Source organism: Plecotus auritus (assembly GCF_963455305.1).
Source record: "Plecotus auritus genome assembly, chromosome: 7".
Lineage (NCBI taxonomy): Eukaryota > Metazoa > Chordata > Mammalia > Chiroptera > Vespertilionidae > Plecotus > Plecotus auritus.
The window spans coordinates 22,114,091-22,140,533 of NC_137774.1; the positions used below are offsets into that span (position 1 = coordinate 22,114,091).

Here is a 26,443-nt window from a genome sequence, read left to right on the forward strand (position 1 = left end):
TTCTTGGTGGAAAGGTGAAAGTACTCTGGATGTTTTCATGGGTGAGGATGTTTTCATCTTCACGCTGTCCACGTACAGGAAGGATAAGTCTTCAAAATTAATTTAAAAAGCAACAGGTGCAGAAAATGGCATGGCTGTCAGAAAATTACCAAGTTAAACATAAAAGGGTGTCAGCTTCTCTCCTAAAGGATGGCTCATTCAGTCTCATGGTTTAGTGCACTCTCCATTAAAATAAAATGCAGAATATAATTAAGTAAATCCTCCAGGTTACATGTCTTTTAAAATTCCTCTAACCGAAGGACTCACCAGAGAAAGGACTAGGTACTTTAATAAATGTCCTATACCATAAATTGAGTTCAGGTGTGACTTCAGCATAAACCTAGTCATTGACAGTCGATAGCGACTGGACTGCTAATTTTTATTTATTTGTTTGTTTGCTGACTTAGACTCTTCTAACCTTTTGGATAAAGTTCCTAATGGTATATTCCTCTTTCTTTGCTTTTGTTTTTTAATATTTTATTAAATTGATTTTAGAGAGAGAGGAAGGGAGAGGGAGAGAGAGAAAAACATCAATGTGAGAAATATCTATCACATTCCCTACTGGGGATTGAGCCTGCAACTCAGGCATGTGCCCCGACGGGAATCGAACCAGCGACCTTCTGGTGCATATGGGTTTTTGAGATGCCTGCCTTCCATTTCCATGGCAAAGTTGGGGACAATGTTCCATCAACTTTGCCATGAAATGTGAGAAGAAAGCCTGACTCGGAAAGGATATTGAAATGTGGGAACAGGAGAAAGTGTTTTTAAGTCTTAAAGTATACTTTTCCAGGAAATGACTCAAAGTGTCACATTGTGAATTCCTTTTTTATATACTTGGGCTTCACAAGGGCAATATCATCTCCCAAATTACTAAGTCTGACTGGTCCTCATCATTATTATTACCTCATTTATTAGCACTTTCTAATATTAGACAATTGTGCTAAATGTTTTGCATATATTATTCCATTTACTTCTCACACAAAACCTCTGAGAGAGGCACTGCTAACATTCTCATTTCATACAGAGAACACCGAGGCTTAATTCCAGCCTCAGTGAGACCTTGGTGATGTGGAGCACCTGGACAGTGGGAACTAAGTGACTACCTGAGGCACTAAGAAGGAAGAAGAAACACAGTTAAGAGCAACCTGCAAACCCTAACATACAGCTATCATGGAATAAGAGAATGAAGAACTCAGAAAAGTGCTTCCCAATATTTCCAGGGCTCTTTTTTTTTTTTTTAATTGGATAGTGTTTTATTTATTTATTTTGTTTATCTTCACTCGAGGACATTTTTTCTGTTGATTTTTAGGGAGACTGGGAGAGAGAGGAAAAGACAAAGAGAAACATTGATGTGAGAGAAACACATCGATTGGTTGCCTCCTGCACGAGCCCTGAGCAGGGCCTGGACTGGGAAGGTGCCTGCAACTGAGGTATGTGCCCTTGACTGGAATCGAACCCGGGACCCTTTGGTCCCCAGGCTGATGCTCGATCCAATGAGCCAAACCTGCTAGGGCTCCAGCGCTCTTATGATAAGAAACATACACATCAGATTTTACATTCATTCATATCTCACTTCCTTCCATGAATTGTGCACTATATTGGACAAGGAATGCAATGATGAACACACACAACGTGCAGGCTATTGGAAGACAGATAACTCAAATACTGGTAATATGAGAAGTTCAATAATATAGGGCAATGTTTCCTAAACTTCTCTGAAAACCGGAATCTCCTGGGTGACTTGTTAAATATACAGATCACCAAGCTTCTCCCATGGAAATTCTAAGATCTTGGAATATGCTTGTTAACAAACAACATAGCTGATTGAGCCTTACATACAGGAAAGTTTGGGTGTAAACCTAAAGGGTTTGAGAGATCAAAGCGGGGTGTCTACATGGCCCGGGCAGTTAATGTTGGCTTCACAGAGGTGGTGACAGCTGGAGAGGAGGTATGGGGGCAGGAGGTGTTCCATCCCCCAGAAAGACGACTCTCATGTTCCAAGTTGTGGAAGTATGGGCAAGCACTGGACTATTTAGGATGCTGAGATCAAGTAGACACTGTTGGAGCACAAAAGATACAAAGGGAAATAGAAAAAAAATACGATTGGGGAGAAAGTTGGGGGCCAGATTATGGAGATCCTTGAATGCCTTGTATATTTAATTTCAACTCTTGTGTATATTTAATTTCAATTAAAGAAGAAATTTAGATTGTGGGAGATGCTTTTTATACTGCCTAGGCCTCTATATGATTTATGTTTTTGTATATTTATATTACATTTATTGTATTTTTATATTATTAATATAATAACTGCATGGATTTATAGCCTGTCAAATAAAAGAGTAATATGCAAATTGACCGTCACTCCAACACAAGATGGCCACCCCCATTTGGTCAAAGATGGCTGCCCCCATGTGGATACAAGATGGCCACCACAAGATGGCTGGCAGAGGAGGGCAGTTGGGAGGAGGGACCAGGCCTGCAAGGGAGGGCACTTGGGGGGGGGCGGGGACCAGGCCTGCAGGGGAGGGCAGTTGGGGGTGACCAGGCTGGCAGAGGAGGGCAGTTGGGGGCAATCGGGCCAGCAGGGGAGCAGTTAGGCGTCGGTCAGGCTGGCAGGGGAGTGGTTAGGGGGTGACCAGGCTGGCAGGCAGAAGCGGTTAGGGGCAATCAGGCAGGCAGGCAGGCAAGCAGTTGGGAGCCAGCAGTCCTGGATTGTGAGAGGGATGTCCGACTGCCCTCGAGGGGTCCCAGATTGGTGAGCATTCAGGCTGGGCTGAGGGACACCCCCCCCTCCCCACCCTCCTCACGCATGAATTTCGTGCACCGGGCCTCTAGTATGTATATATTTGTATTAAATATTATTTATATATTATTATACTATGACCTATTATTATATTTATACCATTTCTATTTATTGCAATTAAGCATTTAAAAAATTTTTAGAATGACTTAGGTGGTATATGACAGAGGAACAAGAGACTAATTTGTGTGGTCCTCTGCAAAGGGTGCTGGCCAGGCTGCTGGGAGCAGGTGTGGTCACTAGTGAAGGGAATAAAAATGAGAGGATCTAGGTGGAGAGGCAGTGAAGACTGGAGCAGCCATCTCCTCCTCCTTGAAAACTTCTTTGTTCAAACTCAAAGAGGATCTTCCACTCTCCCTAAACATCAATGGGAAAATATCCTCTGGCATGGATTAATGAGAGAGAGAGAGAGAGAGAGGAGAGAGAGAGAGAGAGAGAGAGAGAGAAGCGAGAGATGAGAGAAAATTGAGAGAATGAGGATTGATTAGACCAGCTGATTGGACCAAGCTGATTAGATCAGCTGATGGGATTAAGGTTTCTTAGGGGCTGGGCTGGGCTGAGCTGTTCTAAACTAGGCTTCTCCCTTTGGGACTTGGCTCTGCCCTTGGGGATTAGGCCAGGCTCTTGGGGGCTACTCGGCTCACAGGAAATACGGTTATCCCTTCGGGACTAGCTTCAGCTCTTAAGGCTAGGCCCTGCCCTTCGGGGCTGGGCTGGGCTCTTTGGGGTTAGCTCGGCCTTTGGGGCTATCCTCAACTCTTCTGGGTTAGGCTCAGCTCTAGAGACAAATAAAAACAAAAAATTATGCTCGAGGCCATGAAATTATAACCTTATTTTAAAGTATATAATAGCAATGCCCTTAAATGTATTCATTGTGTAATAAAAACCAGCCAGTAAAGTCCAAATATATTTTTAAGAAGAAAAAAAAAGAGAAACATTTTCTATTTCTTTAAAGATCAAACAATGAATCCATTTTACTGGATTTTTTTTGTAAAATGTTTTATTACATGTATGTTTTTATTGTGGCAAAACATACATGGCATAAAATTTACCATTTTTTTATTTTTTTAAATATATTTTATTTCAGAGAGGAAGGGAGAAGGTGAGAGAGATAGAAACATCAATGATGAGAGAGAATCATTGATTGGCTGCCTCCTGTATGCCCCCCACTGGGGCTCGAGCCCCCAACCCAGGCCTGTACTCTGACCAGAAATGGAACTGTGACCTCCTGGTTCATAGGTTGATGTTCAACCACGGAGCCACCATGGTTGGGCAAATTTGCCATTCTAACCATTTTTAAATGTGCAATTCAATGGTATTAAGGACATTCACAATGTTGTATAACCATCACCATTATCTATTTTCAGAACTTTCTCATCATTCCAGACAGAAATTCTATACCCATTAAATGAATAACTTCCCATTCCCCATCCCCCCCAGTCCCCGGTAACCTCTTACAATTTCTGTCTTTATGAATTTGCCTATTTTGGGTACCTCCTATGAATGGAATCACACAGTATATGTCCTTTGTTTCTGGCTTATTTCACTTAGCATAATGTTCTCAAGGTTCACTCGTGTTGTAGCATGTGTCAGTATATCCTTCCTTTTTAAGACTGAATAATATTCTTTTGTATGCATATATGACATTCTGTTTATTTACTTGTTTGCTGATGGACATTTGTATTTTTTGGCTATTGTGAATAATGCTGCTATGAATGTGGGTGTAAATATGTATGTTCCAATCCCGGCGTTTGACTCTTTGGCGCCTCGAAGTGAAATTACTGGATTAGATGGTAATTCTATGTTACATTTTTTGAGGAACTGCCATACAGGTTTTCACAGCAGCTGCACCATTTTACATTCCCATTGGCAATGCACAAGGGTCCCAGTTTTTCAACATCCTCCCCAACTTAAGTAAACTTTTAACCTTTATTTATATAACCCTTGATCTTAAAATTTTTTCTAACCCCTCATCTTTAATTATTCTGCATTTCTAGGCTGCATGGACCTTTCTCAGTTCGACATAAATGTTTAAGTTCTTCTTCTATCTTAAACATATACCTTCTCTGATTATGAAAGCAATATGTTCTCATTGAAAACTTACAATACATGTAATCCATAGTTCTCCAGTTTTCACCAAGTTGAGTACTGATGCAGTCACATTAGCAGAATATATGACATTTTACTGCCTTTTGTTGTCTCTTGTTCCCAGGCAAATCTGTCTCCCTCCTACCCTGCCTCAGATGTTGGTTCCTGAAAGTCTTCAAGGAAGTCTCTGCATGAGCTGGGGTACAGTCACTGTTGTAGTTACCAGGGAAAACCACTGGAGGGCAGCAGCTCTCTTTCACCCCTGACCCCAGCCCTGGAGAGGATGCTGCCATGTGGCCAAGAGCATTTCTGAAGGAGCAAACTATCCAAAGTGCTGCCTGGCGACTGTACAGAAATGAAGCTCCCCCCTTCCAAACTCTTGCCCACACTTAGTCCCCTGGCTTTTGTAGGGTCCCATGTGGAAACTGCAGCACAAGTCTGAACCCAAGATCAGTAACTGATTGAGGAAGTGGAAGAAAAAAGGCCATAGAGCAGTGGTTCCCACGTGGGCACACGCCCCAGAGGGGGGCAATTTGAGAATGAGTTATTAATAGTGATTTTTTTGCATTTTTATGGTTCTAGGGGCCTCATAGACAGTCTATAAATATACACATATTGTGACATATTTATGCATTTCAATTCTCTATTATATGTTTGGAAACTTTATTTGCCATTTTTTTCATATCACTTCATATTATTATTTTTTTAAACAATTTCTTAGTGATTTCTTCCTCAGTACTTCCATTGTCCTTTCGTTCTTTTATTTTTTTCCTTTCGTGGATGCCATGTTCTTTGGAAGCTTGCTTAGACCAAGTTAATGGCTTTTTAGGCTTCCTCCACAAGAACAGCAGTTCACTTTTTGAATAATAAGAATTACATGTCACAGGGAGGCATCAGGATTTTAGAGATGCTTAGATGGGGCATGGCCAACAAAAGGTTGGGAACCACTGCCGTAGAGTGTGCCGGCCAGAATCCTGTGGAGTAGGAGAGAGAGAGCTTTCCAATGGAAGGGATGGGAGAAAACTCCCCTACACTCTCCCCCGCCGCCCCCCAACCCGCAGAGTAACAGATGGCCACTTATATGAGATTTTCCCCTATGAGTCAAAATTTTTCCTGCCATAGGAGACCAAATAAAATTCAATAGTTTTAAGGAGCATACTTGAAAAAATTGTCACCTTGAAGTGATGGATGGCTTAATTAGAATTTTAAAAAAAGAGAAAAACACACACACTTCAATTCACGTCATTATCCAAATTGCTGGAGGTATAATATTCTTGGTTTCTAGGAGATATGTAAATGATTCACTGGTATTTTTAATTTGCAAGGAGATGGTGCCAGGTTTCTAGTTTGAAACTGAAGCTACGTCTTTATACATATAACTTCATACAGAGAGGTACATCTTGGAGATGAATACAAATTTCAAATTATTCTTATCCAAATGTGCCCAACATTGTACCTAATATGTAGTAGTCATGATATTCTCACAGCCATGGGTGCTTCAGATCAGATGTGGACTCTTCCTCTTTTATTTTTTTAAATTTATTTTTTTGAATCGAGAGAGAGAAAGAAACATTGATTTGTTGTGCTACTTGTTCAGGCATTTATTGGTTGACTAGTGGCCTGGTGCACGGATTTGTGCGCATTGAAAGGAAATTCATTAGAAGAAATATTTTAATATCGTTATTCACTCTTTCTCTATAATAGAAGTGTCAGAGATGAAAGAAAATTAGCAAAATGCATATGAAAATAATATATAAATTGATTAATAAATAAACAACATGATATAACAACAACAAAGACATGATATAAAAACAACAAAAATATGATATAAAAACATTGATAAAAACAATGACTGATAAATTGATTAAACTTATTCTAATATCTCCCTGTATACCATATTAAGAGTAAAAACACTTTCAGAGTGCTTGACTAATTTCCCCTGTGATGAAGTATTTACAACTTTTAACTTTAGCGTCACACGCTCTTTGAACTTGAGAAAAAGCAACATACATACTGACCATGTCTGAAAACGGGTTCAGGTAGGAATATTACTACTCTGTCTAGAGTTTGTCCTTGGGATTTATTAATGTTCTTCAGACATATTCTGTTGATGCCGCCGCTTTCTTTAAGCTTCAGAATGTCAACAAAAGCAACCAAATTCACAATCGACAGAGATAGAAACACATGCGTGCAATTGGTGCCAGTGAGAGCTTTATATGTATCGCGCATGCGCAAGTGAACGTTTATTTTTAAGTTGCCTGTGCACGTCGTATGTACAGGCTGGTCACTTAGCCTTTTATATATATAGAAGATTCTTATATGTGTCCTGACTGGGAATCAAACCAGCAACCTTTTGGTACTGAGGATGACATCAAACCAACTGAGCCATGCCGACCATGTTAGTTTGTTTGTTTATGGCTTAAGACAGTTTGAGTTGAATTTTTGTCTTTATAATAAAAAGTCCTGACTAATAGAACACTATTTCAAGATATTCTCATATCTAACCTAAATCCATCCGCTGGAGGTCTGGGGCTAATCTCTTCTATCTCCCCCTTCAAATGCTAAGCCATTTGGAAAGGTCTAGGGAGGGTTTCCTTATAAACTGTGTTTGGAGTAGTGTGGTTTTAGCTTGATGCTAAAGTATGGCTAATATACAGTATATTTTATTGAACTATATATATTTTTTCATTGAATTCAGAGAGGTAGGGAGAGGGAGAGGGAGAGAGAAACATCAGTGATGAGAGAGAATCATTGATCGGCTGGGTGCTGCACACGCCCCCTACTGGGGAGTGAGCCTGCAACTCGGGCATGTGCCCTGACCGGGAATCGCACCGTGACCTCCTGGTTCATAGGCTGATGCTCAACCACTGGGCCACGCTGACTGGGCCCTAGTTCCTCTCTTATCTACTTCTTCCAACCCATCTTTAGAGAATTGGGTCTGTAAGAAGACATTCAGCCAGTGGTCCGTAGGGTCAGGACCTGTCACCCGCAGAGCAGAGCGTATCACCTAGCGTTGGTGGTGTAAGCCCGGGACTCCCTCTGCCGGTGCAGCGCTCCTGCTTCCCACGGCTGGTCCTGATGTCACTGTCACAGAAGTCACTCTCCCTGATGTGCAGAAAAGGACAGTGACCTCAGGGAATCCGTTTTTACAAAGGTCTGTCTTCTATGGGGATGTGAAAAAGTCACCCGCCCCTTCCTTTCTTGGGTTCTTATCTCCCTTCCTCTGGTCTTAGTATCTCACCCTAGTTCCTCCCACATTGTTCATAGTGCCTTACCCAAGGGATTGGCACATGGCTCGGAATGGAGCAATCAGTGTCCATCTCTCAACTTTCTGAACTGGATTCAAATCTTCTCTGTCCCCTTCCTCAAGTAATGCCATTGTCAAGTTACTCTCCTTTCTCAGAGCCTTCATACAAGCTGTTCCCCCCAATGGAATGCTTTTCCCTGTCATCTCACTTGACCAGCTTTTTGTCTTCCTTTGGACCTCAAATATGACTTCCTCAACTTAAATATTAGCTCCAGCCACTTCGTTCCTGCCAGTTCTATTAAATTAGGACTCCCACCATGACCTCCACCTCCGCCACTGATTTCACAACAAATAGGAACGACCACTGTGTTTTAGATGTGGACTGATACTCGATGACAGAATGTGTTTACAGCTAAAAACTGAAATGAGAAAGTACATTGAAATGTCTTTAAAAAATATACTGTAAGAATGCCCGGGCCCTAGCTGGTTTGGCTCAGTAATAGAGCGTCGGCCTGTGGTCTAGGGTTTGATTCTGGTTAAGGGCACATGCCCAGGTTGCGGGTTCGATCTCCAGTAGGGTATGTGCAGGGAGCAGCCAATCAATGATCTCTCCCTTCCTCTCTGAAATCAATAAAAATATAAGAGAAAAATTGTCCCAAACCTGGACTGGGAAGAAATGAGTATTCCTAATGAAATGCATAAGGAGTTTTCTGAATTTTAACTGGTTTATTTTGGGACAATGGATCACCTATCCATGTAACTGACTCGAGTGACCTTAAACAAACATTCTTTTCTATGCAATCAAAAAAGATTACCTTTTGCCGAAACTGGTTTGGCTCAGTGGATAGAGCGTCGGCCTGCGGACTGAAAGGTCCCAGGTTCGATTCTGGTCAAGGGCATGTACCTTGGTTGCGGGCACATCCCCAGTGGGAGGTGTGCAGGAGGCAGCTGATCGATGTTTCTCTCTCATTGATGTTTCTAGCTCTCTATCCCTCTCCCTTCCTCTCTGTGAAATATCAATAAAATATATTTAAAAAAAAAAAAGATTACCTTTTAAATTTTCCCATAAAATATTTCTACCAAGAAGGAATCTTTGGTCTGCCAGAAGCCTTTCCCTTGTGGTCAAATTGTAATAAAACTACAGTGTGCTTATAACTAAATTGTCTAAAAATTTTGCTTTGTGCCGAAACCGGTTTGGCTCAGTGGATAGAGCGTCAGCCTGCAGACTGAAGGGTCCCGGGTTCGATTCCGGTCAAGGGCATGTACCTTGGTTGCGGGCACATCCCCAGTGGGAGGTGTGCAGGAGGCAGCTGATTGATGTTTCTAGCTCTCTATCCCTCTCCCTTCCTCTCTGTAAAAAAATCAATAAAATATATTTAAAAATAAAATAAAATAAATAATAAATAAATAAATAAAAAATAAATAAAAATTTTGCTTTGCTTTTGTTTTAACAACAACAACAAAAAACATCTTATAGTACCTTTATTTGCTATTATTTGTTCATAATTTGTTTTGGGTGTTTTCCTTAAAAGTAAACTGCAAGCTATTAAACTATGAGCCCCAATAGGACAGGGACCAGGTTTACATTGCTGGGTGCTTATCCCCAGGAACAGCTAGCTAGCACAGTCCCTGGCAAATAGTAGATGCTGCCATGATATTTGTTAAATTAACAAGTAATCACTGAACGAGTAAAATTTAAATGTGTGCACATTTACGGACTAGACACAAAATTAGTGTGAATCTCCTCTTTGCTGTGTGGGGGAGGGGGAGGGGATAATTGAGTGTCAGTGCAGCAGAGAATACACCAAAATATGAAGCCTGCACCCAAAGGGTCTGCGGGGGCAATCCTTTGTAGACAGGTTGTCTGTGAGGGCACTAAAAGGATCGAGTGATTTGCCTTGGCTCTTGTACCCCATTAGTGCCAAAAATGACACATTATAAGTCATTAGTAGCTCAACCTAAGGCTTCTCTGTGTAACTTCTAAGAGAATGCATTGCAAATACCCTCTGTAATTTTTTGACTCAGTGCTCTCGCATTTAAAGTGTCTTTTATTGTCTTCCAGATGCAACCTTTCTTCCATTTAGAGGGGAAAAAAGAGTATTGCTGAATCCTTCCTTGAACTGGTAAGTGCTCAGGATGCAATCGGCCTTCTGCAGGTCTTCCTGCCCTGTGCTTGTGCGGGCTGTCAAGTGTATGAATGTAAGTCTAAGGAGACTGGAGGAGAAATTTTTAGCATTGCGCCATTCAAGCAAATGTTCAGGGTCCAACCGAAGCTAATTCTACATGGGACAAAAATAGATGGAAATATGGTATTTGTGGTTCAGCTTGGCTTGCTTTCTTCACTTAGCCAAAAACTGATTTTATTTTTATATTTTGCGATAGTCTTTGCAGTGACTTAAAAACATAACATACAATCTTTAAAAAAGATGATCTGTTATGCCCAGTGGCCCAAGATGCTTATTTAGAAGGCTTTAAAACCAAAATATAATGCAATTCACTGTAGTGCTGCTTTCAGTATTATTTGGGTTTTTTTAAAAAGACATACTATTTTTTCACTGATTATAAAATATATGTCTAAAAATATATGTCTATTGCGAAAATTGATAAAATGCATGAAATAAAAATCATCATTAATCCCTAAGCCCAAAGTTAATGGCTGTTGACATTTTGGGATATATTCCTTCAGTCTTTTTTTCTATTGTCAGAGACAATTTCAAGGGCATGGGACGTGTGCAGTCACACAGGACTCACGTTCAGAAGGGCCCTACAATTGGTATGAGGCTCTACTATTGCTGTCTTGGCATTATTGGTAATTTTTGAACAAGAGGTACTGCGTTTTCATTTTGCACTGGGCCCTACAAATTATGTAGCTGGTTCTGTCAGTAGATGTTCATACACACACACATACTGGTTATATATGCATATACATAGGTTACATACATAAACATGTATTATATACAACCGTAATATTTATAACCTGTGCCATTAAAATCCTATGTCTTTGTAAAGTTATTTTTTTTAATATATTTTATTGATATTTCACAGAGAGGAAGGGAGAGGGACAGAGAGCCAGAAACATCGATGAGAGAGAAACATCGATCAGTTGCCTCCTGCACACCTCCCACTGGGGATGTGCCCACAACCAAGGCACATGCCCTTGACCGGAATCGAACCCGGGACCTTTCAGTCCACAGGCCGACGCTCTATCCACTGAGCCAAACCGGTTTCGGCTGTAAAGTTATTTTTAGTACTATATAGTATTTCATCATATGGAAACATAATCAGTTATTTAATTATGTTCCTATTTTTGCAACCTAGATTATTTAAATTTATTTATTGTTATAAATGATGAGAAACATCTTTTTGCATTCTTTTTAAAAATCTATGTCTAATCATTTCCTGAAAATAACATCCCAGAAGTAAAACTGAAGGAATAAAGGGACATAAACTTTTTTGGACAGTTGAATTTAAATTGCCAAATAGCTTTGCAGAAGGATTGCTATTATCAACAGAGGGTAAAAACTCCCTCTTCATACTCTCAACCATTGAGCCACACCTGCAGGGCAGAAGTTTTAAAATATATATTTACTATTCGGGGAACAGAATATTTTCTTTTTCTCACGACAGGGAAGAGGTGGCAGCACGCGCCTACAAAGGAGTGGATCAGGTCTGACAAGCACAGCAGGCAGTCGGTGGGCCCAGGTGTCCCTCACATTTGCTTCCTCGGTTAGGAGGCATGGGGGTGGGGTGGCGGCTTCCCTGCCCACGATGGAATCCCAGATTCCAAAGCAAAGATGGAACACGGGAGAGAGGTGCACGCATATCTTCTGTGGAAAGTTGTCAGACCCCAGGAGCACAAGGTGTGGAATTTGAGGCAGAGGCAGACCCTGAAAAAAACACACACACAAAACTCAGATCACTGGAGAGCGAGTGTTGGCTGCTGCAGAGCAGGAGGCAGGAGGGAAGGGTGTAGGAGGGCACGGAGGGCAAAGAAGATGTGAGGTGCCCATAACCCCAGGCAGACTGCCTCCTAAAACAAGGGCTTGCTCTTAAGACAAAGGTAGGTGACAAAGTGAGGAAGGAGGAGGGGGAATTAAGATGAGAGAAAGGTCAGAACAGAGGAGAAACCTTCACCAGAAGGGGAGTGATACTGAATTAAGGATTTAGAGAGTTGAGGGGAAGGTTTATTATTAGTGCAGTCAGCACCGTGGAGTAGCACCTGTAACACAACCTACAACCTCAGCTGAGCTTCCAGGCTCGTCTGAGGATGCCGACGGGGGGGGGGGGGGGGGGGGGGGGGGGGGGGATGGGCCTTGATAAGGCAGGCGCCGGGGGCCAAGGGCAGTGGAAGAAATGTAGTAACCAGACCAAGTATAGCAGCGTTTTCAAATTCCTGAGCTCAGTGTCCTGGAGCTGGAACATATGACTGCTCCCTACAGCCTTCAAGCTGTATCCCTCCACTCCACTCCTAGTGGAGTCTTTTTTCTTTTTTTATTTATTTTTAAAAATATATTTTATTGATTTTTTAGAGAGGAAGGGAGAGGGATAGAGAGTTAGAAACATCGATCAGCTGCCTCCTGCACACCTCCTACTGGGGATGTGCCCGCAACCAAGGTACATGCCCTTGACTGGAATCAAACCTGGGACCTTTCAGTCCACAGGCCAATGCTCTATCCACTGAGCCAAACCGGTTAGGGCTTTTATTTTTTTAATATATTTTTTATTGTCCAGTCGGCATGGCTCAGTGGTTGAGCATCAACCTATGAACCAGGAGATCACGGTTCAATTTCTGGTAAAGGCATATGCCTGGGTTTTTATTGATTTCAGAGAGGAAGGGAGAGGGAGAGAGAAATGGAAACATCAATGATGGGAGAGAATCATTGATGGATCAGCTGCCTCCTGCACACCCTCTACTGGGGATCTAGCCCCCAACCCAGGCATGTGCCCTGATTGGGAATCTACCTATGACCTCGTGGTTCATAGGTCAAGGCTCAACCACTGAGTCAGGCCAGTCAGGCCCAGTGGAGTCTTGACCCAACTACCCAGACCCTCGGCAAGCTGGCCTAGAATAAAACTCCATAAAGAGAAACAGCTGTTATATGGCCAACTCTCTTTAACCCCACTCCCACCTGCATATAAAAATAACCACACCCTCTATCCCTCCCCTTGTCTTACTCTGCCAGTCACCTAGGGGTCAAGGGAAGCCTGAAATGGAGCTGAGGTCCTTCAGGGGCATGGGTGAGAGAGGGTACAGCCCTCACTCAGAGACAAAGACAGAATGTGTATCCCACCTTGCCTGGTGAAGCTTAGAGCCTGGCTATAATCTCCAAGCAAATGGGGGGGGGGGTCCTTCAAAATTACTACTCTATTCCAGAGGGGCCGGGAGCAATGTTCTCCGGGGGCACAGGCATCAGTACAGGACTGTCACACCTATCGGGGGACGACAGGGAGCTCCTCGTCTCAGATGGGGTCATGGAGGGTCGGGGCAGACCTAAGTTCAGCCCAGGACTCCCTTGGCCCTTCCTCAATGGAAGCCAAAGGCTGTGCTGGGAAGGAAAAGTTATAAAACACACCCCAGCCCTGTCCCACCCTGTCCAGAACCCCCCGTCATAGGAACAGCTAAAGAAAAGCTTACAGCTTTGTTTATTTTTTTCTTTTTCCTTTCTTTAAAAAAAAAAAATAAGTAAATTAAATTGCCAACAATGTGGCTGGGCTGGAAAAGTGGGGTAGCCATGACCAGGCCATTCAAAAAATATAAAAAAGTGGGAGGGTGTGAAATGTAAAGAGCAATCCCAGCGCCAGAGAGGGGGAAGCATTAGGGCCGGTGCCACAGAGGCAGTGCCCACCTGATTCCAGCAAAAGCCAGAGGGCGGCTGCTTGCTGAGCACAGTCCCCTCAACAGACGTGCCCCCTGCCCCCACTCCTGCCTCTCCCTAATGAAGAGGAAGCATAGGAAAGAAGAGCTCATCTGGGAATTTCCAGCATGCCAACCTGCACACCTGCAGGCCCAGGGGCAGCCCGCAGCTGTAGGGTGGGCTAAGCAAGGTACTGTCCCCAAGGACCTCGATGGTGGCCAGTTATTGGCTCGTTGTTTCCAGGGTTTTGGTTCCACCCTTACGATTCCTTTAGGGTGTCACCTCCCCAAAGCTGCCCTCTCAAGGTTTAGAGTCAACAGGCCTGCCTGCGCAGGGTCCCTGGTTTTGGAGGAGGGGAACGGGGCAAGATTCCTCCCTCCATTCTGATCCTCTAGAGACGGTGACTATGTTTGTGCTTTCTGAAAATGCTTGGAACCAGAGACACTGAGCAGGAAAATAGATATCGAGATGGGGACTTTCCGAACAGACATCGTAGGCGGGGAAATGAGGCAAAAGAAGGGACTCTGGCTTTCCCACCTGACAGGCTCCCGACAGCCCGCCGAGACCTACATCTCCTCCACGCCATGCGAAAATATCATGACGAGGCCCGGCTCCTGCACCATGTCATCGCCCATGTGCTGGTTCTCACAGGCCATCACGACAACAGCCTGCTTGCCAGGGATGCGCTTGGCCACGTAGTTCTTATAGCACCGCCGGTTCATCTGTCTCGTCTCCAGCGTGGCCAGACCCTGGGGCCAGCTGCGCTCGTGGGCGTTTTCTATCAGCTCGCTGACAAGGGAGGCAGGGCAGCCACTGGCCAGCAGGGAGCGCTCGATGACAGCCTGGAGGCCAGCATCCGGGGTGGAGATCATCCCTCCCCAGCGGGTCACTCTCGCTGGCTGCAGAGAGGTCACCCACTGTAGGACCTCATTGTCCTCACGGGGCTCCTCCAGGCGCTGCAGGTCGGGGTTGGCACTGTGCGCTGCAGCCAGGTGCGCCTTCAGCTGCTGGATGGCCCGCTTCTGCTCCGCCAGCTGGTGTGCGTGGTGGGCCGAGGTCTTCTCCAGCTCCGCGAGGCGCGCCTGCTGCTGCTGTACCACTGCGCGCAGGTGCGTGATGCAGTGGTGGTTTGGCAGCTCCTCCTTGGGCATCTCCAGGCCGTCGCCCTGCTCGCAGGTCACAGGCCGCCTTGGGTTGTGCTCACAGTCGCTGAGGTGAGACATGAGGTTGTCAAGCCGGACAACAGCACTGCAGCCGAAGACAGCGTTGTCGCAGGTGATCTGCAGCTTGGACAGCATGTTCTGCACGATCCGAGGCACTGGGCTCAGCTGGGCAACCGTCACTGCGCTGCGGTCCACCGGGCACGTCTGCTGCTGGGAGAACCACTGGGTGATGCAGGCACTGCAGAAGGCATGCTCACAGTGAGGGGCCTGCACTGGTTCCTCCAAGACGCCGCTGCAAATCGGACAGATCAGATCTTCGTCAACATCCCCCTGGAAGCGGGTTACATCGTAGCCCATGTCTCCTCACGGACACGCAGGCCCTTCCAAGCGTTGGGGGGGCAGGTTCCCTGTTCACAAGGCTCCAGCCCCCTAATGCCTCCACTCAGTGCCACTCAGGAGACGCTTCCAGGAACCGATCTTGTTACCTATTCTCCATCTGAAGTCTTCCTTCTCAGTCTTTAGCTCCATCGCCAAGGGGACGCATGTGATGTCACAATCAGGAGCGCTCCCCTAGAAGCAGTCTGGGCTCTCTGTACCCCAGCCCCGCTGGAGCAGAGGCCGTAGCACTGATGCTCGTTGTAGTTATTTACTTATTTTTTCATTACTCCTTCTCATTTCACTTGGGATTGCCCCAGAATGCAAACTTCTCAACATGATTTGTGTGTGTGTATGTGTTAGTCCTCACCCGAGGATATTTTTTCCATTGATCTTTTTAGAGAGAGTGGAAGGGAGAGAGGGAGGTGAGGAGGGGGAGAGAGAGAGAAACATCGGTATGAGAGAGACACATCAATTGGTTCCCTCCTGCATGTGCCCCAACCAGGGCTGGGGATGTGCCCTTGACTGGGAATCAAACCCTCAACCCTAAGCACACTGGTAGGTTGTGAGATTAGCTTTGAACTCAGAATAAATAAGTAGAGTGAGGGGAGGAGAAAAGTGTTTTTCTTTAGTGATCTCAAAACCATCTAGCCAGACCCTCTCCAAACTCCTCTTGGTGGCTGATTGTATCTTTTAAGTTAATCAACTCGGTGCAAGTTGAAGCTACTTCCTCCTCCTTCGATGCAAGATTGTCTCTGATCGTATTCCAGCCCCACACTTTGCTTGTCTCATTGCTATTTATTTATGCACCCCATGCAATATGGTATAGACTTTGACAGCAAAGTCTATATAGTTCAGCATTACATTCCCCAAAATACCTAGCACAGTGCCTGTCACTGAGTAAGCACATACAATTATTTGCTGAACTAAATATTTTATTTTGTATTGCCACAGGTACTTTTTGGACCAACTTATCTGACCCCTTGAAGTTCCTAAATCACAAATGTGTATTTAGTTTAGCCTGGTTTAAACTATATTCATGCATGCACTGATATTTTTTTTAAAGTAATCTGGTTTTGGACAAGTTTGCCTAATCTTTCTGAGCCTCAGTGTATAGCATGTAGGAATCAAAATTCTTGTTTGACAGTACTTAATGGTGCAGGAATTTTAAAAAGAACATACATCAACTAGTATAGGACCAGACATACGGTAGTATTTAATAAATTGATGGTCATCCATCAAGAAATTAGGAATTTTCAAGGTTAATTGAAAACCACGTTATTTCATTAAGTAAAAAAAAAAATGTGCTAGTTATTTGTTAACAGCATTTGTTATTAGTTATTTCCTGTAGGGAAACCATGATATTATAAGATACTTTCTTTAATCAGCTTTCTTGAGGTAATCCTATATAATAAAAGGCCAGGGACCATAAGCGTAATGACCGGAATGACTGCTCGACCAGTCACCATGAGGTGCATTGACCACCTCTCGGTCCCTCCCCTCCCTCACCCCCCTACCCACAGGTGAACGGAGAACCACAGGGAAGCAGGTGGGTGGCAGCGGGGCGGGACTGGGGACCAGTGAGCGGGTGGACTGGCTGACCTCTTGGTCCCTCCCCCTGGCCCGCAGGCTTCGATGGAGCAGCGATGGTGAATGGGGGAACCGGGGTGGGTGACGGGAGGACCGGGCTGGCTGTCAGGCCATTGGGATCACCAGCTCATCCCCGGCTGCTTAGATGCTCAGGCCCGCGGGAAAGCAGGCGCTGGTGACTTCACCTCCATGTGCGTGAGTTGGGCCAGCTGCTGATGGATCGCGCTGCCCACTCAGGGCAACTCACACGGGCACTGCTGCCGCCACTGTTGCTGCTGCTGCTGCTGCTACTGGAGCTTGCAGCACTGACAGAAGCTATGGGGCGTGCCCGAGACCTACCTGCCCTGGCAGCAGAGACAGCGTTCAGCCTTGGGGCTGGTGAACAGGCAGAAGATGGCCCTGATCGCAGGCTAGGCCTAGGGACCCTACCTGCACGATTTCGTGCATTGGGCCTCTAGTTTACATATAATAAAGTGGATCAATTTTCAGTGATAAATACATACAGCTGTGTGTGTAATCACCACCACAAACTGTAGAATATTAACAGCACTGTAAAAAGTTCTCTGACACCACTTCTGCAGGCAATTCCATCCTTCCACCCCAAGACCTGGCAACTACCAATTTGTTTTCTTCAAAAGATACTTTTTATTTATTAAGCAAATATTTATGAGGGTCTTCTATTTGGAAGTCCTTGAAATAGATACTTCATAGAATACAAAGATAAGTAAGGCAGCTTGTGTCCTTAAATACTTAAAATCTAGCCGAAACCGGTTTGGCTCAGTGGATAGAGCGTCGGCCTGCGAACTGAGGGGTCCTGGGTTCGATTCCGGTCAGGGGCATGTACCTTGGTTGCGGGCACATCCCCAGTGGGAGGTGTGCAGGAGGCAGCTGATCGATGTTTCTCTCTCATCAATGTTTCTAGCTTTCTATCCCTCTCCTTTCCTCTCTGTGAAATATCAATAAAATATATTTTAAAAAAATACCTAAAATCTAGCCTGATTTTATGTAATAATATGGGACTGAATTTCAATACGATTATGTCTTCCAAAGAGGAATAGGAAGAAGATATATTGCAAATGCTTCCCTAACTTTTAGAACACAGAACAAAATCATGTACCTTCACGAATGCAACTAATTATGATTTCTTTTAAAAGGCACAAATTTATGATTGCTTGAAGTTCCAGGTAATTATTACAAAGTAAACATTAACATTAAGTAACATAACTATAGGAAACAGTGCAGAAATCATAAGTGCCCAGCTTGATCTTTCTAGGTTATTTAATGTGGACCTAGACCAGCTCTTTTGAGCAATACAGTAAAAAAAAAAAAAAAAAAAAAAAAAAGGCAACATCCTAAAGCCTTTTGGTTTAGATTGAATAATTACATCCTTGAAAGAAAGAAAGAGATAAGAGAATAATGTTCTGCAAAGGCGGCTCACACAGAATTGTGGGGATAAGTTGTGAGAAAATGGATGGGACATTAAAATTCATGAGGAAATGTGAATAACATAGCGATTATTATGCAGGATCAGGTTTTGGTGGTTCCCCCCCCCCCCCCCCCGCATCATTACAGAAAGACAAAATCATTATCATGATCTGCCATGAGTTTTTCTTTTGTTATTAGGTACTGGGACTGGCCTATGAAATGTTTTGTGTTACCCAGGGGAATGGTCACAGTGGTGAGGAATGATGGTCGGGGTGCACGTGGCTACCTGTGGTCCTAATTCTTTAGACCAGAGAAAAGGAACAAATTAAAAAGCAAGACAGAACGGCTGGGGTGCATTTTCTTGTGACTACAAAGAACTCGGTCTATTCTTCCCCTAACTGGCCCATGCTTCATGTTTTACACCTGCCAATTCCGGAATAAACAAAAGTGGTATTTGCATTTGGAGCCTCCCTGTTCATTACAATGGGGACTACAGTTAATTTCAAAAGGGGTAAAACATAGGACTTTAGGAAGGTATTAACACCAGCAGAAAAAGCAACCTGAAAATAATAATCCTTTACAAATTTGTAAAGTGGGGTCAAAAATGTACCACACTACATAATTCTAATATACAAAGAAAATATTGGAATGATTTTCTCTTGATTTGTTTAAACTGTTCAAAGTTTTTAATTTCAGTGGATATATGTTTTTATTTTAAAATGTTTAATTTTATTATTTAAGAAAATCTGCTTTCATAATGTTTTCTTGTGATTTCTATTATCTTTTTAATTTAAAATGCACTGATAGCCCCTTTTAGAGTTCCCTGATATTTCTAGTTCTTGGGGTCCAGTTTTCCTGTTTGTTGGGGTTCCTGATCTTTCTCATGATGGCTTATTTCCTCATGGAATATGTAATTATTTTGTTGTTGTGAGCTCATCTTCAGTAGAGGATGTCTATTCTATGGAAACTAGGGGCCCAGTGCACGAATTCGTGCACCTTGAAAAAAACTATGGTGGGCACAGGGCGGGTGTTGGCCCATCCTCCGCACCCCTGCCTGGCCCCTCCCGCCACAGCCCCCGGTCCCCTGTCTGCCAGCAGCCCCACTCCCACCACCTCTGCTCCCATGCACTGGTGGTGCCGAACCCACCTGCACCCGCTGATGGCATGGAGCGATTGGGGCCTGTGCTAACAGCAGGTGCGAGAGGTGGCTGCTGCCCTGATGCCCCTCAGGAGCAGGGGGAGGTGGAGAAGCCCTCAGGGGCAATTGGGGCCAGCAGCTGCCACTCACACCTGCTGACGGCGCCAAGCAATCAGGGCCAGCGCTGGGCGCCAGCAGCAGATGCGAGCAGCAGCTCCAGCACCGGCAGTAGGAGCGAGCGCTGGGTGGAATCACGGTGCATGGGAGCAAAGAATTTTCAGTAACTACCAGAGGCTCACACTGATGACAGCAACTGGTGCCCTGCCTTGGTCTGGCGGGCCCACTCACCTGCCCCACCATCCCACCACAGTCAATGCCCACCATGTTCCATGCTCTGTTGCCTGCTGCCGACGCCCACAATGTTCTGCATGTGCCCTCTGATGGTTCCGCATGTGCCCCCTGATTGTTCGGTTGTTCTGCTGTTCGGTCTATTTGCATATTAGGGTTTTATATATATAGCTTTCTTGCACCCTGACAGTGTCCTCACAGGAGTCTGTCCCCACAGAACAGTTCTTTATTTTCCTGTAGATTTGCATTGCCTATTTGTTTCTGGCATCTAGATATTTCTATTTCTTATATTTTATCAAGAGTATGTTTTTTTTGTGTGTAAGGCAAAACTCGATTTAATTCATTCAGGTTGCTAAAAGTTCCATGAGGTAAAAAGAGCAATTTGTTTGCCTAATTTACAATTAAATGAAAAGAGATGTAGCTCATTTAAAGTAAAAATGATAGCACATGTGAAAAGTCTTAGAATTATCAACTACAATCTCAGTATTTTAGTAATCACTAGATTACTGAGACCAATAACGCCTAGACTTGTTTTCTCTGTCTACATAATATTTCCTTTCTGTGTGTGTATTTACTTTTTGATGAGAATTGTCAACGCAGTGGCGTTAGGTAAAACTTAGAGGTATTTTGTAAAAATTGGGTTTAATTTTGCTCAGTCAAATTTCATGTACCAGATGGAAAAGCACTGAAAATGAAATTTTAGATAAAAGCCTACTGATGCAACAAATATCCATATTTAAAACATAGAAATAAAGTTAGTGACACATTCAATAAGGAGGCCACAAACAGCTGGTGGAAAGAGCAGTGGCCTCGACATTTGGAAAGCTGTACCTTTTCTCTGCCTTTGTCTAGATGCATGGCCTGGGCAAGTCACTGAAGATCTTGAAGTCTCAATCTCCTCATCTCTCAGATGAGACTGGCATGCTCTACAGTTTAACATTCCATCATTCTAGTTACAGTAGTGCAGAGAGAGTGCCATTAGAAAATGCCTCGAAATCCCGACACGGTTGAGTGAAATAAAATGAGAGAGAGAAGAACCAAGATACAAATTGCTTTTTTTTTTAAATACTTGGGTGTAATATTTGAAAAATAAATATTTGGATTTTTTAAAAAATCTAGAAAGTTGAAAAAACTCTCAAACACTCAAAAGATGTATCACAGATTTTAACTGTATAATTAAAGTGTATGTCACTTCCTTTGCTAAATTTTTCCCCTGTGAAGAAATGCTGCTGGAATAATTGCATATATATAACTTTAACCCATACCAAAAAAAAAAAAAAAAGTCAGTTCAAAATGGGTTAAAATCTAAATGTAAACCTAACACTGAAAACTCTAAAAGGACTTCTTTGTGACCTTGGATGAGGCAAAAGCACAATCAAAGGGAAAATACTGATAACTTGGACGTCATCAAAACTAAGGGTTTCTTCTCTTGGAAAGACACAATTAAGAAAATTAAAAGACAACAGATGTAAGGGGCTGGCAGCACCAGCTGCTTCGGTCTCAGGGCGTGGGCAATGGAGGCACGCGCTCTCCCCGCACATCGCCATGAGTTTCCTAATAGACTCCAGCATCATGATTACCTCCCAGATACTTTTCTTTGGATTTGGGTGGCTTTTCTTCATGCGCCAACTGTTTAAGGACTACGAGGTACATCAGTATGTCGTGCAGGTGATCTTCTCCGTGACTTTTGCATTTTCTTGCACCATGTTTGAGCTCATCATCTTTGAAATCTTAGGAGTGCTGAATAGCAGAAATCTACTTAAAACTCTAAAAAAAATAAAAGAATGACTGGAAACAAGATTGAAAATAAAGGTGGAATGTTTCTTGCTGCAAAGAAAATTAAAAGACAAGCTATAGACTAGGCCAAAATATTAGCAAAGCATGTATCTGATAAAGGACTTGAATCCAGAATGTATAAGGAACTCTCACAACTCAATAATACTGGTAAGAAAATAAACAAACCTTTTCTCCCACGCACAAGTCGTCAAAAGATTTGAAAGGATACTTCACCAAAGATATATGGGCGGCAAATAATTACCTAAAAAGATGTTTAATGTCAGCGTCACAGGTAATGCAAATTAAAATCATAATGACATATCACCACTACCTAATAAAAAGGGTTAGAGTGACAGACAAACAAATGGACAACACCAAGTTTTAGGAAGGATGTGGAGCCACTGGGATTCTCATACATGGCTGGTAGAAGTGCACAGAGAAGTCCAGTCTCTTTGGAAAGACGGTTTGGCAGTTTCTTATAAATATACATTTATCACTCAAACCACCAATTCTACTTCTAGAGAAATGAAAATGTATGATCACCTAAAATGTATGATTCACCTGTGTGTGAATATTTATAGTGACTTTATGCATAATCACCAAAAACTCGAAACAATATGAATGTCCTTCAGCTAAGGAATTGATAAATTGTGGTACATTCATATAATGGAATATTATTCAGTAATAAAAAGGGTTAAATAATTGATACTACAACTATGTTCAAATATAGATGAATCTCGAAGAAACTATGCTGAATGAAGGAAACCAGACCAAAAAAGAGTACATATATGATTCCACTCATATGACATTTTGGAAGAGGTCAAACTATACAGACAGAAACAGCTCAGTGATTGTCAGGGTCTAGAAGTGAAGGAAGGGCTTGTCCACAAGGCAGCATAAAGGAATTTGTTAGAGTGATAAAATTGTTTTATATCTTTATAACAGTGGTGATTATAAAGCATATATACTTGTCAAAATTTATAAAACTCACAACTATCTACTAAAATTACTATTTGGAAGTTACTCCTCAGTAAACCTAAACACACCCCAATAGACTTATAAACAATGCTTAGCACAGATTTTAATAATAACTTAAAAGTATAAGCTCCTTTTTCTCTAAAGAAAACATTGTATCATAACTGAGAAATCAATAAGGACAATAAAATAACTATTAAAATGAAAAATATTTTAATATAAAATCTACGTGCCTTAAAATAAGTAGTACTAAATAGGCACATTATTTAAATGATTGTGATAGTAATTTTTAATCTTTTCCACTTTTTGATTTTATGAGATAAATGTCAATGAAAGTGTGTGTGTGTGTGTGTGTGTGTGTGTGTGTGTGTGTATTTTTTTTCCAGAGAAGCAGTAGTTTTATTTTTCAGATAATGTTGGTGCTGAAGTTTCACAAATAAACCCAGCTTGCCACCTTCAGGTAACTGAGAGATTTACAGAGATAGAACATTAATTTTGAGATTTCTCCATAATCCATACTTAACAGTATTTTCATCACATGCTTTTGTGAGATTTCCTCGGTCCAGAATTTTTCCCTGACGTTTTTTGGAATTTTCCCAACTTTCAAAGCTCAGGTCAAATGCCACTAACTCCAAGAAGACTTCCCTGATCACTCTAGTTTTTCCTCCTCTAAATATTTTATCTTCTTGAATATATGTAATGCCATGGAAAGTAGTGATCATTTCTTACTCATATTTTCATGCTTCTGTATGGCTATTAAAAAGGGTACATATAAGAATTGTGCATTCTAATACTGAAAGAATACATGAATGAATAAATGAATCATTAAGTGAATGAATGAATGAATAGGAAGTTAGAGTAATTGTTGAACCTTAATTGAAAGAGGCCTTATTTTACTAATAGAATGATGGGAATCCCACACATTTATTCAAGATCATATGCATATCTGTAAAGCATGAATTTTCATTAACAATGGCTAGAATTGTCTCAATCTTTACTAAACTCTCAAATTATGTCATTGATGAATGAAATGATTGCTTGGTGACTGACTGGTCCTGTGATACTAACTCAAATCTTAATATCTGGACCCCTGAAATATAATATTAAAAAGAAGGAAAAGAGCCTGGTCGGCGTAGGTCAGTGGTTGAACGTCAACCTATGAACCAGGAGGTCACGGTTCCATTCCCAGTCAGGGCACATGCCCAAGTTGCAGGTTAGATCCCCAGTGTGGGTCGTGCAAGAGGCAGCCAATCAATGATTCTCTCTCATCATTGATGTTTCTATCTCTCTCTTCCTTTCCATTCCTCTCTGAAATCAATAAAAATATATATATTTTTTAAAAGAGAGAAAGTATGGAGACGATGATGTGTTGCTTTTGGATTGAAAGGAGGATACTTCTCTAAGTTCTACTATGTGACCATCTATTCATTTTCCTCCAGATTTCCAAGTTGCTAACATCCCATAGGCATGTTAACAGAATATATAACAGTGGCACGTGGTCCACTACCACTTCATTCAGGAAAAATTCCCAGTTGTTTTTGTCTAGTTCTACCTGGTTAGGTACTGAGGTTCTTCGGCATGCTCCTGTTCCCTCCAGAATGTTCAAGCTCTCCTTCCTCTCTTTCCAGGCCTACAGGTATTCAGGAGTGTTAAATGACAAATGGGTCGTAGGTTTGTTTGTTTTTAAAATTTTTTTAAAGGGTGAGTGTCCACACTTGAGGTTGGCTCATCTTCTTGAAATTTTCCCAAGAACTTTCTAACGAAAAATTCTCTTTCTCCTGGCCACATTGAGGGCTCTTTGTTCCTTCTATCCGTTCTTCCTTTATCACTATATTAGAGGGTGGTGCACAACATTCGTGAACTGGGCAGGGGGGGTGGGGAGAGGGAGAGGAAAGGGCCCTCAGCCCAGCCTGCACCCTTTTGCAGTCCTGGAGCTCTCAGGGGATGTCCAGCTGATGGCTTAGGCCCGCTCCCCGCAGTTGGACATCCTTAGCGCTGCTGCGGAGGTGGGAGAGGCTCCCACCACTGCCGCTGTGCTCACCAGCTGTGAGTTCAGCTTCTGGCTGAGCAGCACTTCCCCTGTGGGAACACACTGACCACCAGGGGGCAGCTCCTGCATTGAGAGTCTGCCCCCTGGTGGTCACTGCATATCATAGCGACCGGTTGTTCTGCTGTTTGGTCGATTTGCATATTACCCTTTTCTCTAATCTCTCTCTAGGCACACTTTTTTTAAAAAATATATGTTTTTATTGATTTTTTTTACAGAGAGGAAGGGAGAGGTATAGAGTTAGAAACATTGATCAGCTGCCTCCTGCACACCCCCTACTGGGGATATGTCCACAACCAAGGTACATGCCCTTGACCGGAATCGAACCTGGGACCCTTCAGTCCACAGGCTGACGCTCTATCCACTGAGCCAAACCGGTTAGGGCTCTAGGCACACTCTTATCCACCTTAGTGAATAACCAGTTCTTCAAGCACGCACAGAAGGATCTGGGCTTAGCCCATAGGTCAGCAGTGTCCCCGGATCTTTGTATCTGTTCTGGTGAAGGCTGGAGGGGGAGAGAGGCCCTTGGTTTACTAGTAAGATAAAAATAGGGGAGGGAAATATAAAGAAACATTCAGATTCTATTTTGAAACACAAATCTGCCACAAATGTGTACTTAAAATACCTATAGGGACTAAAAGTGTTTTCTCTCCTCTAGTCCTGCAACCTTTCTGAAAATGAAAACTTGCTTTTCCCTCTCATCAGTACCTCCGTGTTTCTACTCTCCTAAACACACCTTCGAACTGTACCCTAATAACCTCATTGACCAAGTCTTTTTAAATCATCATACATATACTATAGCAGTGGTATCTTTTTCTGGCTATTCTTTTCTCTCCCTTTCATTTACCTGGTTCTAACCAGGCATCTCCAAATGCATTAGGTACATTTTCTGTTTGCTTTCTGATTTTCTTCTCATCCATATACAATCAGCTTCTCTTTACAAAACAACTATAATTTTGGACAAATTCATTAATTAAAAAAATCCATGTACTTCGATACCATTAGTTACTCTCCTTCTGTGACTTCCTGTTGTAATTAACTTTCTAAATATCACCATTTTTCCTATCCATTTTTACCAGAGGACAATTACCTTTCTAGTTTTTTCTTTATTTTTTTTTTTAAGGATAATCTTTTTTTTAAAAAAACAAACAAACATTTTATTGATTTTTTTTTTTTTTACAGAGAGGGAGGAGAGGGATAGAGAGTTAGAAACTCAATGAGAGAGGGACATGGATCAGCTGCCTCCTGCACACCACCTACTGGGGCTTTGTCCATAACCAAGGTACATGCCCTTGACTGGAATTAATCTGGGACCCTTCAGTCCGCAGGCCGACGCTCTATCCTCTGAGCCAAACCGGTCAGGGCTAGTTTTTTCTTTATCAGCTTCTAAATTCTCACCTGTACCAAATGCACCCAAATATACCTAAAGTATGCTTTTTATTCGAAGAAAATGACAAAGATGTAAGATATTTGTAGAGTACTTCATGTAGACAGGATGAGATCCCTCTGATCAATACCCTCATCAGCTTTAGACTTCATACAATTTCAATCAAGTGCATCAGTTAATGGCTATCAAA

The 26,443-nt window shown here is 42.7% G+C and overlaps 1 protein-coding gene across 1 annotated transcript; it reads right to left on the minus strand.

Annotated features, from left to right (window-relative positions):
* Positions 1–14,595: 14,595 nt before the first annotated feature.
* On the minus strand, positions 14,596–15,549 carry LOC308253691 (E3 ubiquitin-protein ligase NRDP1-like; the record flags this gene model as incomplete). Its single annotated transcript, XM_080679353.1, has 1 exon — positions 14,596–15,549. One exon carries the CDS (start codon positions 15,547–15,549, stop codon positions 14,596–14,598), a length of 954 nt encoding a protein of 317 aa, XP_080535479.1.
* Positions 15,550–26,443: the final 10,894 nt, after the last annotated feature.